This window comes from Carex rostrata, chromosome 13, assembly GCF_964058835.1.
Source record: "Carex rostrata chromosome 13, lpCarRost1.2, whole genome shotgun sequence".
NCBI lineage: Eukaryota > Viridiplantae > Streptophyta > Magnoliopsida > Poales > Cyperaceae > Carex > Carex rostrata.
In genome coordinates this window covers 6,964,862-6,985,950 of record NC_135930.1, presented here as the reverse complement: position 1 = coordinate 6,985,950, position 21,089 = coordinate 6,964,862, and the positions used below count along the sequence as shown (strand labels likewise).

At 34.7% G+C, this 21,089-nt stretch overlaps 3 protein-coding genes across 6 annotated transcripts; 1 reads left to right on the top strand and 2 right to left on the bottom strand.

The window, feature by feature from the left end:
* Positions 1 to 1,764: 1,764 nt before the first annotated feature.
* Positions 1,765 to 5,970, top strand: LOC144564051 (protein FAR1-RELATED SEQUENCE 11-like). Of its 2 annotated transcripts, none has more exons than XM_078313550.1 (4): positions 1,765 to 1,939; positions 2,105 to 3,155; positions 3,739 to 4,182; positions 5,174 to 5,970. In XM_078313550.1, the coding sequence occupies exons 2-4, from the start codon at positions 2,133 to 2,135 to the stop codon at positions 5,891 to 5,893; spliced, it is 2,187 nt and encodes a 728-aa protein (XP_078169676.1). In that variant the 5' UTR covers positions 1,765 to 1,939; positions 2,105 to 2,132; the 3' UTR covers positions 5,894 to 5,970. The 2 variants fall into 2 exon arrangements, with proteins under 2 accessions (XP_078169676.1, XP_078169677.1); XM_078313551.1 differs by having other exon boundaries at positions 1,780 to 1,900.
* A 167-nt stretch (positions 5,971 to 6,137) lies between these two features.
* On the bottom strand, positions 6,138 to 13,977 carry LOC144564052 (E3 ubiquitin-protein ligase At1g63170-like). 2 transcript variants are annotated; one of them, XM_078313552.1, is made up of 5 exons: positions 13,780 to 13,977; positions 9,862 to 10,460; positions 9,170 to 9,295; positions 7,678 to 7,978; positions 6,138 to 6,812 (listed from the first exon to the last, which is right to left on the bottom strand). In XM_078313552.1, exons 2-5 carry the CDS (start codon positions 10,371 to 10,373, stop codon positions 6,639 to 6,641), a joined length of 1,113 nt encoding a protein of 370 aa, XP_078169678.1. In that variant the 5' UTR covers positions 10,374 to 10,460; positions 13,780 to 13,977; the 3' UTR covers positions 6,138 to 6,638. The 2 variants fall into 2 exon arrangements, with proteins under 2 accessions (XP_078169678.1, XP_078169679.1); XM_078313553.1 differs by lacking the exon at positions 13,780 to 13,977 and adding an exon at positions 11,891 to 12,186.
* Positions 13,978 to 15,463: 1,486 nt separating this feature from the next.
* Positions 15,464 to 20,320, bottom strand: ATXRCC1 (BRCT domain-containing DNA repair protein). 2 transcript variants are annotated; one of them, XM_078314167.1, is made up of 8 exons: positions 20,190 to 20,320; positions 19,724 to 19,960; positions 19,029 to 19,217; positions 17,699 to 17,810; positions 17,250 to 17,338; positions 16,411 to 16,521; positions 15,972 to 16,058; positions 15,464 to 15,881 (listed from the first exon to the last, which is right to left on the bottom strand). In XM_078314167.1, the coding sequence occupies exons 2-8, from the start codon at positions 19,946 to 19,948 to the stop codon at positions 15,600 to 15,602; spliced, it is 1,095 nt and encodes a 364-aa protein (XP_078170293.1). In that variant the 5' UTR covers positions 19,949 to 19,960; positions 20,190 to 20,320; the 3' UTR covers positions 15,464 to 15,599. The 2 variants fall into 2 exon arrangements, with proteins under 2 accessions (XP_078170293.1, XP_078170294.1); XM_078314168.1 differs by having other exon boundaries at positions 17,250 to 17,323.
* Positions 20,321 to 21,089: the final 769 nt, after the last annotated feature.

Genomic DNA, 21,089 nt, shown 5'->3' with positions numbered 1-21,089 from the left:
TTTAAATAAAGGCTCATATTGGATTTTAACCGTGATTTTTTTTTTTGCAATTGACGTACTAAACTTTATATTAAAGTTAAACTATTAAATATTTAATGAGAGATCCATCAAACGAAATCATAATAAAAAAGCTACAACGAGCTATGCAACATGAGTTTTTTTTTTCTTTTCAATTTATATAGGCTTTAAATAAAAGCTTAGATTGAATATATTAAGATATTTCTTAAAGTAACAAAATGATACTTACTATATAGTAGTTTGAATATTTTGAATAGATTAAGATAGTTAATTATGCCATGATGTCTAGGTTATTTTGAAATTTAAAAAGAAAAAAGATAGATTATGTTATGATGCTGAATATATTTTGAATAGAAAAAGATCAATAGTTTATGATATTAGTATTACTATGGATATTTTGAATCGCAATTTGGACTTTGTATTGGTTCAATATGAATATTATAAATTTTTAATCAATTTGATATTATTTATTGTTCTATGAGACTTAGATAATGTTGATATTTAGTACAAATATATAATATAATTTTTATAAAAATAAAAAGCGCTATGTGACATAGCTTTCGCTATAGCGACATTATTCGCTATAGTTTTTCTTGTAGGTTTCCCACTATGACGCGATAAACGCTATTTAGAACCTTGAGTAATATGTATATTTTAACAGAGTACAAAATAGTCAATTTTGATCTCACTGCCACCCTTTTATTCAACAAATTATCTCTATTTAGTTGCAGTACTCGATATAGAATAGAACTTTATTTTTGAGGTAAAGAGCGGCTTTTCAAATGGAAGTAAATTATGAATTTCTAGTTCTCACCATAATCTAAATAATGATAGTGATTTTACACACAAAAACATCCTTTAAGATCTCATCTCCATCTGAACCAAGAGTGGATTTAAAGGCGACTCAGGGGTGACCAAGCCCCCCTTCTATGATTCAAAAAACTTGCAAATTTCATGTATATATATTTTGCTAATTTTAATAAAACTGTATAGTATGCCTTCCTAATGAGGCATTTGTTCAGATAAAAAAATAAATGTTTTGCTCTAAAATATTTTTTTGTTAAATATTAATTTTATCAAATTCAGTGCCGCTATAATAAATAAAACCTTCTTTTCTTTTCTAGGGGTGTCAACGCAGTAAAGATCAGATGAAAACATTTTTACATTTATATTTATTACAAATTGTTCTTATTCCCTACAAATTATATTATATGTACCTTACCTTTACCTGTTATGATTGTTTGATAATGAAACGATAACGGATAAAAAACGGGTAATACTAATATAATATTTTTATTTATTAAATAAAATATTAAACATATACATTTATTTCACACATGTATAGTACTTTATTGGAAAAAAAATTCTGATCATGCTAAGCACAAATAAACTAATGAAATTACTATTTTCAATGCTTATTAATATAAAAAATATCTATATTTTTTTAACTATCCGACCAAGTAACAAGTACGAAATAGGCTTTACTCGTACCTTACTCGTTTAGATAATATAAAAAAATCTTTATCCGTACCCGGTAAGTTTATAAAAAGAATCTTATCCGTATTCATCTTATCAAATACGGATAAAAGAGTGCCATTGACAACACCTAGTACTTATAATTATACAACGAAAAATAAAAAATAAGTATTTCCTATAATCTAGGCCCAATATAGCCCGGCCCGGCCCATGCTACATTGACTTCGCAAAAATACCGACACTGCCATCGCTCCTTCCCCTCCGCTCTCCCAAGCAGAAGCTTCCCTTTTTCACTTCCTTTTCACCTTCCCAAATCTCTTCCTTCACTCTCCCAAGCTATCATGGCACCATCCAATCCACCATCCAGAGAGACTATAACGCGGAGGAGTTGTAATACCAATCGAAGGTAGCCTCTCCGACCCCCGCAAGTCACAACTGAATTTAGGTTTTGTATTTTCTTCCATTTTTAGTCGGATAGATCGGTCTACAATCTCAGCTTCTTGCATTTTGGTCCCTTGAACTAGTTAAATTTAAAATATGAGTTGATTCTACTGGCTTTTGAGCTTGATTGTGCATTGCAAGGACTTGATTCTAATTTATCTTTCTATAGGTGGATTAAGTAAATAGTACACACCCTTATGGCAAGTATTCCCTCTTCAAGCAAGTCTAACACAACCCGAACCCTAACACAAAGATGTCCCTGCAGTACTGATCATTGCTACATTGAGCCGTACCAGGTTGATGAAGATGATGAGTTCACTGATTCCAATCTTACATCTAATAATAACTCCTCTGACCAAATTACCGTTTCGCCCCCCTATGTTGGCCAAAATTTTGAAACGGATGAAGAAGCTCTAGAATACTACAACAATTTCGCACGTTGTAATGGTTTTTTGGTGAGGCGGGAGAGGTCGAAGGGGAACCCAGACCACCCAATGGGGGTTTATAAGCGAGAATTGGTTTGTCACAGAGCAGGGGCCCCACTGTCAGCAGCAAAACCAGCTGAGCCAAAACGACCTAGGAGAAAAAAACCAGAACGGTGTCGGTGCGGGGCCCAAATGGTGATCAAGAAAAGCAGCTCAGGAGAAAAATCAAAATGGGCAGTTGTTAATTATAGTAATGTTCATAATCACGAATTATTGGAGAGTAATTTTCACCATTGCCATCCCCCGTACCACCACAGGTACATATCTCAAGCCGATCGAGACCGTATTCTAGCCCTTGCCAAAGGCGGGTGCGATGTGGGTTTTATTATCAGAGCACTTGAGATGGAAAAAGGGATCAAAACGGGACAATTGACTTTTACTGAACGAGACGTAAAAAACTTCTTGCATGCGTCAGAAACTGTCAATCCTGAGCTGGAAGGAGTTGAACTGCTCAAGAATTGTAAATCTATGAAAGAGAAAAATCCTGATTTTAGGTATGAGGTTAGTGTTACTGCGAACAACCAGTTGGAGCACATTGCTTGGTCATATGTAGAGTCGATTCGGGGCTATAAAGCATTTGGTGATGTGGTTATTTTTGATACAGGGCACCGGCTGTGCACCTACAACAGGCCAATACTCGCATGGTTCGGTGTAGATAACAATGGAAATATTATATTCTTTTCTTGTGCGGTTTTGTTCAACGAGAAGCTAGAGTCTTTTAGATGGGCTCTTCAGGTTATAACCTTTCACTCAGCCTTTTGTTTTAATTTTGTACCAAATAGGTCATATGCTATGCAAGCTCACATTATACTGGTGTCGAGGATTGTAATTTTAGACTGGTGGTCACTCATATTACGAGTACTGTTACATAAAGGATGGTCTATCAATAGAGTGGGAAAAATGGCACGACAGAGCTGGCTCCGTCACGGAACAACACGGTTACGACACGGAACGGCATGACACGTGTTACTGTTCCGTGCCGTGACCACCTCTTGACATTTTGGTCACAGCACGGCACGGCACGTAATCACGCGAGTCACGTGTAATTAGAATCGTTAGGTCTTAATCAAATGGTAAATCTTGAAGAAACTAACTTAAATTATGAAAAAATAGCTAAACGTGAGAAACGTGACCAGTTATGTTTGGACACGGCACGGCGTGACTCGCATGCCGTGACCACCCCTTGACATTTTGGTCACGGCACGGCACGTTTTTTCCAATCTATCTATCAAATTTCTCTAGAGTTTATGTATTTGCTTCTGTGCATATTTATTTATTTATTTATTTCTCTTTTCCCCTGTTGTTTTGAAATTTGTAGGCATTTCTTCAAATAATGGATGGAAAATACCCACAAACAATCCTGACTGATTTCAGCATGGATCTCAAAGCAATCATTCAAACTGAGCTCCCAGAGACAAAACATGCCTACTCATTCGATCACATAATTTCGAAAGTCCCAAGCTGGTTTTCAGCACCTCTGGGCCCACAATTTGAAAAATTCAAATGTGAATTTTGTCAACTAAATGAATTCGATCAAATTGAGGAGTTTGAGAGGGAGTGGGAGAGAATAGTTCTACAATTTGGGCTCATTCTGGATCGGCATATTGAATTGTTGTTTTTGAACCGGTTCTTTTGGGGTTTGGCATATCTGAAAAATTGGTTCTTTGGCGGTTTGTTGGGTGGTGAGCATACTTTGAAAATCAGGGAATTTTTTAGAAGATTTCTCAGTTCTCAAATGAAGCTGAAGGATTTTATTGAACAGGTACAAATCTTATTAGTAGTATCAGGATGTATCATTGTATCATTTTGCTTGGATGGTTGCCTAAAAAAATGCACTAGCGGCCTAAATTGACCAATACTGGCAGTTATTTATCCTGATTGGTATGGACTTGCCACCATTATGCACCTACCTCTATGTGTCCGCACTAAGAGGGTTTTTATATATACTTTAACCATATTAGTACCAAAGATTGGGTACCCAGAGGCGGAAGGTAAGCTTCTAAACCCCTATTAAGTGTATAAAAATTAACTAAATTTTTTTTATTAAGTATATAAAAATCAACTAAAACTTTTATTTTATATGTATTAGCCACCCTATGATAATACAAAAAATTAAAGGGTTTGAAAGTAAGATGACATGTTTCTTCATTTGCTAATTTGTCCAATAGTAAAACAGAAAAAAAGAAAAAACTAAAAAAAAAGGAAAGAAACTGTGCCTATTACAGTATTGCCTTCATCAAGTATTTTGGAGAGGACACCTTAGCCATTTTAGAAGGCATTGTTACCGGAAAAAAGAAAATTATTGGAGAGAAAAAAAAGAAAGTGATTGAAAGGTTTTCTGAAAAGAGAAAAAATCAAAATCATGAAGGTGACATTTAAATTGATGTGAAGGACGAGATAAAGACCTTAGACTCTTATTTCAAGGTGAATGAAAGCAAATAGGGAAGAGTCATACTATCTCGTGTTATATAGATTTTTTTTTATTAATTTTTTTTTTTAAAATATGATATTTATCTGCTTAGCCCCCCATACTCAAAGTCGAGTTCCGCCCCTGCGGGTACCAGGTAAGTGAGATACAACTCATGTCCTAATACATTTATACCCTTGGACCAGTATGAATAAGATCCCCGATAGCATGTCCATGTTGACCCCATTATCATGTGTCCTTTGATAAGGAAACCAATCATAAATTTTACTCAATAATGGTAGATACTGAAGTTTTCATTGACTTTTATTGTTATATTACTTAACAGGTTGGGGTAGCAGTTGATTTTCAAAACCAAGCGGCTGAAGAAACAAACCAAAATCAAAACCAGTCCAATCTGAAAACATGCCTTCCTTTAGAAGAGCACGCCTCAACCATTTTCACGCCACATTCCTTTGCCATGTTTCAAAAGGAGATATCTCTCTCTACACAATATGCAGTTTACGAGACAGCCACAGAGACGTACCTGGTTCAACATCACCTCAAGGCCGGTACCGGCGGCCACATAGTCACTTGCATTCCATCCAGTAAAGAAATCAGTTGCACGTGCAAGGGGTTTGAGTTTCTTGGTGTGTTGTGTAGGCATACTCTTAGGGTTTTGTCATTAAAAAATTGTTTTGTCGTGCCAGACAAGTACCTCTTGCTTAGGTGGCGGTGTGAAAGTAATTTGTTTCATAAGAGTAGCGGGTTCAAGTACCGGTCTCAGGCTCTGAAATCTCTCAGTTCAATAGTGGTACAAGAATCAGCAGTTACTAAAGATAGGTTTGAATATGTGCAATGGCAATTGGGGAAGCTGCTCAATCATGTCAGAGAGATGGAGGCAGGGTCTGGTAATGTGCTGGATGATGACTGGATGGATGCTGGAATGTCATTTCTTGCTGAGATGGATATGGGCTTCACAAGACAGATTGTGACAAGAGGAAGGCCGAGAAAACAAGAGAGTACAGTGAAAGTAGCAAATGGAGGAGCAGCAGCGACATTGCCATAAATTTAAACAATGAAGCTTTACTGTTATCATAGCTTGTATATTTGAAGATGATGAATTAATTTTGCATTTATAGACCAGATATCTTCATTTATTTAAACTATGCTGTGGTACAGATCAAGTACTTTAGAACTCTGCATAAGGCCGAAAAGGTATTTAGGGTGTCATTAGTTACTCAACAATTAAATCACGCTTTTAGAGATGAAAAGAAATCACATTTGAAATGATGCAAGAAACTTTCAAGAAATTTTATGTGCATCCAGGAGCCAACCATTAAAAAGAAAAAACAAGTCAAAAGAGTTGAATCTCACTTACATGCAAGATCTTTTGCAGTAACTACACGCCAGTTTTCATCTACTAATATTTTTACTAAATTACACTATCACATTGACCACTAAAGACGGTCAAAAAGGAAAAGAGTGTAAAAAAACCAAAGAAAAATTTAACAATGAGCCCTTTCTGCTAACCTCTCCTACACTATTCATAATTCAACAAATTTCACCATTGTGCATGGGATGGGAACTAAATTCACTCCGTGCAAATTTTGCCACTGTGCATGAGAAAACTCTCTCCTTTCTAGAGATTTGGAAATTTTATCTGAACATGAGATATTACAAGTGAGCAAGGTCTTTAATGAAAAACTGCTCGGAGAGAGAAATCTACCAACCCCTTTTCTACAAAATGTTGTGGGATGGTAATTGGTAAATGGAATACTTCCCGAATTCCTTTTATCTTCTTTATGTTCTCCCTACAAGATGGAGTTGGTGGTGGAATTAGTATTACCAACCTCGGCCTTGCAAAGGGGGCATAAGGCATTGATTTTGAGCCACTTGTCAACACAATCCTTGTGAAACACATGTACACATGGAAGTTCCCGTAGTTCATCATTATTTGCATATTTTCCCAAACAGATGCAACAAACCTGTATGTAATGAATATTAAGTCAGATCACTCTTCCTTAATTGCACAAAAGAATGTTGGTTTTGTTAAAAAAAAATACACCATTAGAACCAGATATTTTGTAATCAGCAGTAGCGGTGCTATTTTTTGCAGGTTTCAATCCAAGCTATTCATTGGTGGTTAAGAGTATAAGTTGAATTAAATGATGAAAACAGCCTCTTCATTTATTATATTATTTTCCTCATCCAAATCGAGCAAACAAGAAATAATTTAGGTATCTCTGTTTTCAAAGTCCAAATAGTAGATCTTAACCGCTCAACATGATCTCCATTTTAAATTTTCTTGGAGACCAAACTTTATATTTGTTTTGGAAAATTTTTACTATTTTTTTTAGATAGTTGCAAAATCACTGTTTCTGGACCGTCCAAAAACAGTGATTTGTACCTATCCAAAAAAATATAAAATTTGGTCTCCATGCATATTTTAATATGGAGATCATATTGAGGATTTGGATCGACTGTTTGAACTATGAAAACGGAGATAAAGAATGTGAGGCACGATTAAGGCATTCTTTTTTTATATAATAGAGAACAACAATCTTTTATTATGACAAAACTGTAGGATAGTATGTGTAATTGATTCAAATAAATGGAGTGCAGATACATTCAATCTTATATGCAGAATACCGATAAATGGTTAACCTAATTTCTAGTAATACAAATTTATGAAACTATAAGCCTCAAATACTATCGTTGCACCATTTTTGCTTTCTTTATTCGTGAACTTAGCTAGACTTTGTTTACTGGTCGCTTGTTTTCTCTTGTTGTTAAAGACATGACGTATTTGAAAGCTCTAAAAGTATTAGGTATAGAAAGAAAAATGCTCACAGCATCCTCTGCAGAGATGACACGCTCCTTATCAGTGCCTGGAGCGAGGACCCCGCCTTCAAAACCAGCCTCACTGCCAACACCACTGCCGCTGCTGCTGCCACGATGCCGCTTTTTTGTCTTAAACTTGTAAATGGGCAGGGCATTAATGGACTCTGATGAGGCCCCACGAGTGTGGGCCCCATCCTCCCTGAAACCCATGACAGAGATTATGCACGGGAGGCAACAGCAGATCACACCACACAGGATGAATGGCATTGCATACCCAATGCAACTGAAAGTCAAGAACACTATACATAACCTGAGGCCAATAAAAATAATTGTGTTGTATGTCAGATTACAAGGAGAGGATTTAATGACAGCACAAAGAAGATTTTTTTTTTTTCCTTAACTCACACACATTTTACAGCTTTGTAATTAACCCTATCATTTTTGGAATATTTGCAAAAAATGCCTGTGCACATAAGCAAATACGTCAACAATAATATCACTACATAAAAATGTAATAGGTTAAGAAAACAACACATAACAGTATTTTACTGGTAAAAATTCAGTAATCCTCCTATGCACCCAGAACACAATTGTTACACATTGTTGTAAACTTAATCAGCCATTTGCTCTAAAAAATTGGGCTCCTTAAAAATTAACAATAGTTCTAAATAACTATAAAATGATGGTTGTGTTCTTAGTGCATCCATTGAATAGTTCGTGCAACTTATAGCAGGCCTGAACCCTAGGTACTGGTACAATATGGTAATGCATCCTTGAAATGTTAAAAATAAGTTCGAACATAACTCAATCAAGGTTAATTTAACCCAAGTTTTTCCATCACAATATATGGTGAAAAATGCACATTTCAAATTAGCGAAGGCACAAACAGCCCCTGTATTTCCACTAATAGTTCATTGCATTTAAAAAATAAGAAAAAAATGCACTTGTCCATTAATTTGAATGAAAAAATGTACCGTCACCACAAACAAAATAGTATTGCAACTATGACTTGGCATTATGATATGTTTGTGACATGGCAATGAGGTGTACTGACATGGAAGATAGACACAATGCATAGTGACATGGCAAATGTGAGCTGACATTAGGAATTGCATAAATCCTAGTGCGATGAGGCGTGATGCATCATTTTCAATCCAATTTAATGTAAAAATAAGATGGACGAGGGGGTTTTGCAACTCCATAAACAAAATAGTGTTGTTTGTTCATTTATATATGTATGCAGAGAACTTATTCTTCTGATTCTACCAATTTCGCCATATCCCCTTTTCTTTCTCCTTTTTTTGAGACTAAAATGCAATTTTCATCGGAAAATGTGTTTTGTTAATGATTGACACTCTTTTTTTGAGAAAATGAAATATATTTTATATAAGATATAACGATTGTTTTAATAATAAAACTGATTATTTTGCTTTCTTAAATTTAGACTCTTAGCAATAAAAGCTAGCATTATGACCTAATATATATTGCTTTACATCAGTACCTGTACAAGTTGGGGGAATGATCTGCGGAAGAATGTGCACCAAAAATCCAGACATTTCCGACAACAAACCAAACAGCAAAGAAGCAGTCCAAGGCCATCTTGAAGTGGTCAAACAGGGAATTAATCCTTCAAAATAAGTTAACCAACAAAAGACACAGTTAGAGATGAAAAAAATAAGGTTATTTTTATAAATCACACCCAACAGTTTTTGAAACTGGTGAATAACAAACAATGTCTATAATATTTGCATCTTGCACTCAATTTTTCAAGATATTTGCAAATAGCATAAATTGTTTTAATGAATGAGATTGGAAAAAAGCAAAATACATTGTTAAACTAATGTGGTGCAATTGCCACAACATATTGTCCCTGTTTCAAACATGGCTATTTTTCTCCAAAAAACCAAATAGCTTAAATAACAAAGCCTTTCAAGGTGCTCAATATAGTAGGTTTTGATTTGGTGGGTGTACTGCGTAGCTACTACAATAAGGTAGTAATAATAAGAACAGCTGCAATTAGTATATATTTATTTTTAATTAATTGAACAACTCCTTAGCAGTTCAGGTTAGTAGCAAACATGAAGGTCGATGTTTTTTGAAATCACCGTAAAATGGTCTGTGATTGCAAAAATCCCAAAAACAAATAATCACAACCACAATAAATAAAATAACATATCTAAGTTTTAGTCTAACCTCGGGTTAGAGGCCACCACACTAAGCTGTCGCTCCCTCCTTGTTTCCCGGCTGATCTCTAAATCTGACAAGCGGGCCCCATTCGCTGAACCAGTCTCTCTGACAGTCCCCTGACCAGTATCACTCTGTTCCTGCCCTTGCCCTGTGTTCTGATTCACATTTCTATGAAGATACCTCCAGTATAGATGCGGTAGTGTTGCAAAACAGCCAACTGTATAGCCAATAATCCACTCAAAGAGTGGTGCTTGCGGATTCTCCTTTCTAGAGAGAGTAAGTACAATTACAGCTGCAATTATTTGGCTAACATTGACTACGACCTCAATTGAAATCCAAAGACCAGAGTTGAGCGGGCTACGCCTATTTCGGTTGTAGGACGTTGTGGTGGTTCCACTTCTAGGGTTGGAGTTTGTGTCACTGGTAGATGGTGTGTTGTAATGCTGTGAGGTTGAGACACTTCCCAAGTCGATTACATGTTCATGTGGAGTGATTTGGGCAGTAGTTGGGGGATCCATAGCAGACAAGGAAGTCTCAGTTTACGTATACTGTTCCTCAGAGGCACAGAAGGGGAAATATAGTGCAGTGTACGAGAGAATTTGCATCTAAAAAACAAAGGATAAATTCAAATTCTAAATTAAACACTAGCAAAACCTCCGACTTGCAGCATAATGAGATAATTTAAAACTTATGGCTGCGTAATGGTACAAAAGATGATAAAAGGAATCATAGCTGTGCTGGGAAAACTAGAAGTTTCTTATTATTAGCCCTTTAAATTCTAAAAAGCAATTCACACAATCCCCCCCCCCCCCCCCCCCCCCACCATACACACACACACACACACAAAAATACTTGTTTTTTAAAATTGTTATAGGAATCCACATTTCACAGAGATACGCTTGAATTCATTTGCATTTGAGATTTTTCTAGTTCCATTTCTATTGCTTTCCACTTTCATAATGCTATATAGCCCAAAAGCACCCATCCCCACAGCCCATATTCCAGGTTTTAAACCTATACAACTATGAAAATCCATTTAACATTTTTTTTTATTATGATAGTTATAATAACATTGTAGTAAAAAGTAACTTAAAAAAAAAAATGAGTGACAATAACAGGAATAATAACTATAGCGGCAATAATAGGAAATAATGAAAAATAACAGTGATAATAAAAAGAATAAGAAGCATTAAACAGATCTTTCCCAGAATCAGGACTGAGGAGCACAATTCTCTTCATAATAGGCTTGGGAATATTTAGACATGGATTTGGTGTTTTGAAAAACCAGCATGCTGAGCTTGTTGCTTAAAAACAATGCATAGACATAAATCATCTCATTGAAAATTTCTAACTTTGCCATGGATGGGTGATACACATAAGTCGCCATTTCTTATAAGGAAAGGATTCCAATATCAGGAGGGTTCAAATACCTCCAACATGTTACCATTTTGTAAACTTACAATTTAGAGTGACAAAATAACACCGTCAAATGTGCGTATATCAAATTCTTCATTTGCATGTGCAATATTGCCACATTTTGGCTTCATTTTGATTGGTAAGTAATACATGAAAAGACAACAGAGAAATTGATTTTTAGTGCTCATCAACATGTCAAAATCCTCTTTTAGTGCATACAAGACATGACATAGATTGTATTGCGCAGTTTTATTTTCCCAAATGAGCTTTACATACTTGAGTTTAATCTTTAAGAAAGCTGTAGGCACAAAAAAGAGGAAAGACCGTGCACAAAAAAGAGGAAAGCCCCAAATTCTTCTAACAATATGGACATAACCCAAATGCCGAAGATCAAACATAAAGCAAAAAAAAAAAAAAAATGAAATTGATTTGCAAAATGTAGACTCAAATAGCAGAAAATATTTTTCTTTTTTCACTTTATTTCATTTGATATTTTTTTTCAATAAGCCTGTACTAACAGCACAGATCAAAATCTTATTTTGGGGTCGAATTGAGCAGGTCAACCCAGAGATGGAGCGAGGAAATTTCCCCACAATTCTAATTGTTTGTGAAATAATACCTTACTTGAGATTAGGACCTTGTACCATACGGAGCCGTAGTGCGTTGTTCGAGGATCTATCTATCTGAAGTCCAGGATCCGATTAATACCCGATTTTCCAAACCCACTGACGAATTCTCCAGATTTGATTTGCTTTCCCGATTCAAAAGCTGGATGCGGTGGATGATCGGAAGTGAGATTTGGGGGAGCGTGAATTAGCAGGAAGAAGATGTGTCTGTCGGGTGGGATCCGATTGTTGTAAACAGGCTGCTGAGGAAAAGCGTGTGTTTGGCCAGCTATTGTTTTTTTTTTACTTTTTTTTTAGTTACACTATTTTATTTTCGAAGATCTCTTATTGTTAATCAAATGAAGCTACAGCAGTACAGCACCGTGAATAGCACGAATTGGTCCGAATTCCGAACTGTGAATTAATACTTTCATTTTTAAAAAGTTTAAATAATTGATCTTTAATATATTTTTTTATAAAAATATATTTACATACTAAATATTATATTTTTACTAATCTCACTTTTACTAAAAACTATTTTTATAGATAGATAAAAAAATTATTATTTTTGAATAATCTAGAATTTTTAAATTAGATAATTTTCTACCTATAAAAATATAAAAATATGTAAAATTTGACTTATAAGTACGTTTTCATATAGAACACATATTATATTTTTTAGAATATTTTACTAATCTTAATTTTACTAATTTTTTTATTAGATAGATACAAAAATTATTATTTTTAAATAATCTAGAATTTTTAAATTAGATAATTTTCTACCTATAAAAAGTATAAAAATATGTAAAATTTGACGTATAAGTATGTTTTTACATAGAAATCATATTGAATAGTTCAAAAATACAGTTTGAACTTAAAAAATAAAAATAATAATTCATAATACATTATGCATATGAATTCACATTATGCATAGTATTGTAGCCTCGCTAAATTTTTTAGTGATTCCTTCCAATCAAAGGTTTAAATAGCGTTTATCGCGTCATAGCGTACTGATTAAAAAAACATCGTTATGCCCAAATAGCGCCGCTATAGCGCTATAGTTTTTATAGTATAAAAACGCTATAGCACGCTATTTAGAACCTTGCTTCCAATAACACATTAACACATATTAGCTCGCATTGGGTTTCATTGTTTTTCTTTTCTTTTTTGACTGCTTAAATTTATACTATACAAATTTGAATTTTTTAAAATTTTACATGTACATGTATTATTCGTGAAATAGATCGATTTCAACAGTTTGAATTCATCTCGTTTGAACTCAATATAATATATTTTAGAGTTATACAACACAAAATAGTTTTGCTCCAAAAAACACTGGACAAATTTTCATGTAAAATCAGGAGCTTTGCTTCAAAAAAACATTGGACAAATTTTCATTTAAAATGAGTGTCTAAATAAGTTATGCATGTGCAGTGTGTGAAAGGAAGAAAGTGTTTAGCATCAGCTACCACGCAAATGTTACTAAAAACTTATTCAAATTATTTCATCAATTATGCTAACTATTACTTGATATGTATTAAAAAAAACAATTAAAAGAACATTATCAAATAAGTCTACTTTTACTTTCTAATAGAAAACTTCTAATAAGAATATATGTTAGCTAATTAAATTTACGAATTTGTATATGATTCTGAATTTTGTAATGAGAATCTGAATTTCCAAATAAATAATCAACAAATATAGTTTGACCCCTATTATAAAATTTCATATTCGTCTCTGAATCAACCGCATTAAAAACAACAAAAGATACCTAAAACCTACGAAATAGCCCAATCTAAACGCAAATCTAAGTCCCAGCTTTAGGCTAATTCGATACAAACATCAAATGCAATTGATTCAATTATTGCGGTAGCATATAAATCCTGTAGTAAGAGAAACTTACATATTGAAATTGAGATATTTGCGACCAAATTCCCCTTCAAATTGATCGCTCTATCTCTCTCTCCCGCTCACTCGTTCTTTCTCTCTCTATCTTCCTGGTTTTTTTTGGGTTAATTTCTCTGCGCTGGTGAAACGGTGGAATTAAGAATTTTTTTTTGGTCGAAACTGGAAAGTATAAAATTAGATTTAGTTGTTCTCTGGTTTTGTTTTGCTTGGACGAGCAGCTCTGGAATAAGGAACGAGTAAAGGGCAAACTTGTCATTTTGACCTCCTGACATTAATCTTCATGAACTTGGAGCACGGTTTCCTTTCTTTTAGTTAAAAAGTGGTCCCACTGGTCTGTGATGCTTCGGTCAAAGAGAGGGGATGTATTAGTAAAATAATTTAGGTACTTTAGTCAGGTCTGACGTGCCCTTCATATCCTTCTATATTCCATAATAAAAGAAAAATGCGGCTGATAAATACTTTAACAGAGCAGTTGTGACTTCATGCAGCTCACGAAATATATATAGGGCTGTTTTGATATTATAGTCCGTGCATTGTATGAAGCCAAAACTACTCTGTTAAAATCTTTACCCCTTCCGTTGTTGATTGATTTATACAGAGACTTTAATTGTATTAAGAGGTTTTATGGTTCATCAAAATATATGATGTGAACCAAATTTTATGAACATCAAGGTTTTAAGAGTTTGAAATTACAATCAAGAGAATTGGTCGTGCCTTCAAATTTAGCTGGCACCCAGCTATTGGACGTATATATGAATTTTAATAATATTATATTTTGATATTCAATAACATATAATTAAATGGTCCAAGTGTAGTTTTCAATATTCGGCAACATTGTCCAACGGTATTGTAATAAAGAAGGATTTTTAATAACATTAATGAATGCTTCCGGTTTAAATGGCACGATGTTTGAATAAAATACTTATTCAAATTAACACAGTGCTTAAATTTTCAGTACCCTCTATTTTTAGATAAAAGACAAAATCAGGCCTTTCTTTTTCAAATATTAAAAGAAAATTCCCAACTAAAATTTAAACATATAATATCCGTACAGAGAAAGTCTCATTGAAATAACTTTAAAGTTGACCTTCTTATATTCGCACGCAGCTGTAACTCGACGCAAATTTAGAAGAAAACAAAATCATGAAATTCAAATGTCATGCTGACCAAGCTAAAACAAAATTTACCCAAAGTTACCAAGAGGTTTATTATACATCATGAATAAACTTTTTATTCTTGTCATGAATACTCTATGAAGGTTAAGCTTATATTATGGATTAGTCCAAACCGGCCAAGCGACATTGACCCAGTAACTACTATAATACCACATTCATTGACCAAATCAAAAGGTCCTATTTATAATTGTTAATAATTTTTATTCATCTAGAAAAAAGTTGTTCGGATCTATCCGTTACATCACTTTTTTTTTTACTCGACAAAAAGAATTCTATATATTTAAAAAGTAAGCTCTGCACAAATTAAATTAAAAAAAAGGGATATATCCTATTATGGACAAGAAATAAATGAAATTTCGTGAGCGATACTTATCTCCCCTCATTTACAATTACTTGATTAGAGCTGGGGGTCATAACTCATAACTGAAACCAATTATAGGTGTTCTTCTTCCTAAGAAAATTGTTTAGCTTTCGTTTTGCCAATTATAATTAGTCCTCAAGCAATTGTGCCAAAAAACAATTATATAAATAAGAGAGAGAGGAAGTAACAAGCTATGAAACAAGAGAATTTGACCACAAAAAGAGAAAAATTCTACACTCCATATCCATTAAAAAAAGACAAAAAGATGCAAAAACAAACCTATTCATCATACACCGGAAGGTTTCTACATGCTTGATCAATCTCCTCTTCTGTCATCTCAATTGTGTCATCACTATCATACCCCTCATTGTCAATTTTCTTACCCTTATTTGGAGACAGATCCATTTTGTTGAATTCACTCTCGTAAATTCTCTTACATTTCATAGCTATATCTACAATCTCTTCTTTACAAAGATATGCATCCTTACAGTTTTCAAAATCTACAAGTTCCTGTACCACTTTAGGCAAAATGCCCCATTGCTCAGCCACTTTATTTAAGCCCTACAGTATTAATTGCTATAAAGTCAAAATTTGCTACACCAGACAACAATTAGGAAATTTGTACTCTGTTTGTTTGATTACACAGCTTACAAGGTTTTGTTGGAGAGACTCAATGGCATCTTGTAAGCAAGTGATAACACCTTCTGCTGCGATTTCTTTTATCTTATCTGCTTCGGGCTGCAACACAAATTTAAAAGACAAAAAAATATAAATCAAGAAAAGGATTTATTCTTCATGTCTCTTTTTGTCTTAAATACAAATTCATAAGTTGATTTATTGTTATTTATTTAGAATAGTAACATGTGCTTCTCATGTTACTGTTTTAGTTTAGACAAGCTGATTCACTAAACAATATAGGATAATCATGTCTTGAAAAAATTTCTTATAAAAGAATTATACTTAAGAGCCCAGGAGCAATTGGCCATGGGGGACACTTACCATTTCCCTAATAATGGAAACAATGTTTGCTAAAAAGCAGCAAGTAAAAACAAACTAGGTCATGAATGAAAAAAAGAGAATAGCTTCAAACCTTCTCTTCCTGGCTTTCAAGCCATAATACAGTTTGTACCAAGTCATCCTTTGCCATTGCTTTAATTTGTGATGGTGAAAATTTTCTTTGTAGAATGTCCACATCTTGTCCCTATGCAGTTAGTCGTAAACAGCATGGATTATTTGTAAAAATTGTGTTGTCATCTATATTCTCTTTAACAGTGCTCCCAATAATTACCCTTGATTCAGCAAGAAAGTTAAAGAGTGAGGTTATGGCAATAAGTGGTATGCGCTATGGACTCATATCTCCGTTTTAAAAATCCAAACAGTCGATCTGACCCGTTCAACATGATCTTTATATGTAAATGTACTTGCAGACCAAATTTCACATCTTTTATAATGTTTTTACTATTTCTTTAGATAGGCAGAAAATCACTTGATGTGAACATTCTGGACCATCCAAAAGCAGTGATTTTCTACCTATCTAAAGATACTAAAAAATACTAAAAAATGTAAAATTTGGTCTGCACGTATAGTTTCATGTGGAGATCATGTTTAACGGTTCAAATTGACTGTTTGAACTTTTAAAATAGAGATATGGATTCATAGCACGGATTGATCTGATGATCCATAATATGCATATTACCATAGCCTCACTCAGAAAGTTAAAGCCATAGGCAGGTCAAACAAATAGCCAAAGAGAAGTTAAGCCTAATTTGCATTCAATTCTTTAAAACTGAAACCATAATTAGACTAAAAACTCAACTAATAAAAAATAAATCAAAGTTCATTTCATTTGCATGCTAGTCTCATCAGTCATGACTCATCCCATCAAATTTATATTCAGTAAACCCAACATGAACAAGTTCATAAAGATACCTCAGATTGAATAGACTTCCCTTGCGGCCTTTCAACTTGCTTTTGAACATTTCTCACAGCAGAATCCTTATCGTCTACAATTGATGGTTCTAAAATGTAATCCAGAGAAGTATAAGGGATGGGTTATATCAGCACCCAGCTTATTTGATAATCATCAATGACCGGCATTAATAATCACAAAAATAGAAATAAAATTACATGTGTCTTCACCAGTCACCAACATTGAAATATGCCACATATAAAATTTGACACAGTATGGAAATTAATTGGTCATTAATTATCTGTTGCAGGATTGCTGATGTTCAAATCATTGGTAGATAATCCAACAACTTTAAATTACACCACAATTTACACGTATCAATTTTCCTTTTCCAATTTTGAGTTTTGACTTTCATTGTCATGGTTGTCGAATAAATTGGATTTCAAGATAAGTTTTTCAAGTGCATTACCCCTACTTTCCTGTTTAGGCTTCTGTTGTTTTCTCCAAGGTTTCCCGGCATGCATTAAGTGTGGTTCAATTGGCACCAACTTTCTCTTTTCATGACATTCTACTATCCATTCCTATCACAGGTAAGTGTAACAATATTAAACAAACTTTCCACTGAACATATGTTACAAAACCCAAATTTTGCTAACAAAGGAAACAAAAAGTTCCTTGTCCCTATCAAAATTCAAATTTTGAGTATATCGTATACCCTACATGGTGATAGGTATCTATCTGACCCCAATAAGCATGGAAGAAAATCAAGTCATTTCACAAAAATACCAAAATTGCCCCTCCCTCATTTACAATGAGACAAGAGTGAGGAACTATGAACAAAAAAATATTTCTTATGTCAGGTTTATGTTAGTCCAATACTCCAACTTCTATTTCTTGGGTTATGCGCAATTTTTCTTGTCTCGTTAGACTGTGCTCCAGAAAGAGGGAGGGGAGCGGAGATGGGCAAAGTAAAGAGTTAATCTCCTCTACACTCCGATTTGGGGGTTATTAAATTTAATAGTTTGAATATAGCTATGTTACCCAGATACGGCCCTTAGGGCTCCGTACCCGTGTCAGGTGCGTATCGGATACGGATACGCACCCAATACGGACACGATACGTATCCGATACGCCAGCTAGCGTATCGGCTTACATGGCGTATCCTTATTCTCTTGATACAGTCTCCGATACGGGTTGACTCGTTGGGATACGCCTCTAACGCGCCTGGATACATCTGGGATACGCTTGGTTCACGGTGCACCGCGCATACAACTCTCACAGCCCATGGTCCACCATGCAATGCGCAAAACCAAATTTTTTTTGTGACTGAGAAGAATCGAACCCAGGACCTATCGCCGCATATTAATAGCGCATTACCACTGCGCCACTTTGTGTTTGTTGTTAAATTACAGTATACATTGTATTTAATGTATACTAAGCTATAATTTTGTATTTTAATATGTAATTTATATAAACAGAATTAATAATATAATTAAAATAATAAATATATATATATATATATAATAGACATATCGTATCCTTGATTTTTAAAAATTGCCGTATCGCCACATCCGTATCGTATCCGATTCGATACCCGTAGTGGTATCCATGCAACATAGGAATATAGAGTTCACCTCCTCTCCATTTCCCTCCCCTCCTCTCCCCCTCAAAAGTTAATGTTCTAGAACAAGTAAACATGGTCCGGTCAGATCTGGTCACCCCTCCCCTCCCCTACCCTCTTATGGGTATAAAAGAGAGTTCCATAAGTGGTTTGCACAAATACAAGATAGGTATTTAACCTTTGAGACAATGGTACCGTTATCTGATTGGACTTGCTTGAATTTTGGCGTGTTTGCAAATGCACAAACAAGAAGTGTACAATCAGGGCTCCAATCGGGTCTGTATATTGCTCCCATATCAGTTGCTTGAGTTCGCAAATTGCCCCTTTCTGGATTCACAAATCCTGAAAGTGCAAAAACAACTCCATCCTGGAAAAATGTTTGTCAAAAGGAAAATTCCTAGCAGTTGCACTTTGACTGATGTTATCTAAGAAATCAATCAGTTGCTTGGGAGTAATTTAAGAGCTTATTTGAAATGTCAGTAACTCAAGCAAATATCAGTTGGTTGTTTGAGTAAAAGTGCTTCCCCAAATAAGCATGCCTTTTTGTACAGCACCAATCTTGTTGGTACCAGTCAGTATTTATTGCCAAACCAGTTTGGTCACATTTAGTTGTCCAATTTTGTTATTCTTATTAATTTTGCAAGTTTTCTCTGTGCATTTAATTGCAGAATGAGGCTGTTTGAGACTTGCTACACAATTTAAGGCCTATGTTTAAAAATTAAGGATTAACTAAATCTGATTCGATTCGGCAATTTGGAGATCATTGAATCCAAGAAGTTTTATGACACAAGAGAGTCAAATGAAGCTTAACATCAGCAAATTGATAAAATTTGCATTGGGAAGGAGAAACAAAGATTAAATCTTAATTTTTACCAAAAGTTTAGAGAAACCAGTGGAATTATTCTGGTTATGATCACGAGAGGAGGAGGCACCACTTCCTTTTACTTCCTTTGTCGCCTGTTTGGGTGTGTCATTATCAGACTTTATCTTTTTTCCAGAATTGCCCCCGGTTCCTTTAGAGTTCATCCAAGAGGGAAGGTTTCTCTTTGGTTGGTTATCTCTGTTCCCGCCACTTCTGTCAGAGGTTGATTCTTGCATATTTCACAAGACCTAGAATAAAAAGGAAAATAAGGTAAGAAGAAGAAACCCTTCCTTAATCCAAAAATTTGACAAAAGGTTGATAGAATGCTAAACTGGGATTCTACATTTACACTGGTACATGACCTAATTGAAACATCTGCTCATACAAGGAAGTATATATATCAGACTATCAGTACAGCGATGCGATTATTAGGAGCCATGTTTTGAACATATGAACCCTTGAATCGACGAGACTAACCTTTCCGAGAGTTACGCTGATTCTATTTTCCTTCCTTTTCGTGACCGACCAACTAGTTCTTTGGACTTGATTTCTTTTACCTATTCGATTCTTGCGGATTTACAAAGATCGTTTTGCGATTGATTGATGATCGGAAAGGCGAGGATAGCGCGACGTATGGAATTCATATCGCCTAAAGTAACTCAAATTTTGAGTTTAGATCTGGACCGTCAATCTGCTTGGGCACGAATATTAATAGGGCCGTACATTTTACCTCGGGATGTTCGATCTTCTCTGGCACGATTATGAAGAGTTGAGATCAACTCTATTTTTGAGTTTTGGATCTGAACCATATGATTCAAATTCGTGATAATTCATCTTAAGTGAAGTGCACACATTTCAAGTAACGAATCCGAATCTCAGAGTGATCTCAAGCGACAAATTCGAATCAGACGATCCGAATCCAAAATCCAAAAATTGAGTTACTTTAGGAGATTCGGAGCCCGATTATGAAAGGAGCTTCGTGCATTTTAACTCAAAGCGTACTACTCTGTTCATATTAGCTGACTGGAGATCAGTATAAAAATATCTGAAATTTGCATAAACTTGCACTCCATCTGGAGATGAGCTGAACTGCATTGTCTAGATTGACTGATCACATTGGAGAGTATGTGGCATCCGGATCTGAAACCATCATGAACCAACATCTCTTATCAGTTATCACATTGCAGGATCTCATTTCATATTTACAGTAGCGTTCATATTAATTGAACTCTTATTCACACTTAATTTTTTGTTCACACTAGTAGGACAATGTCGGAAACCAAATTAAAGTTGGCCACATACAATATCTAACCCATTGGTTAGAGGAACCGTCATTAGAGAGACGGTCACCTGAACAGCGAGAATGTCACAGTAAAA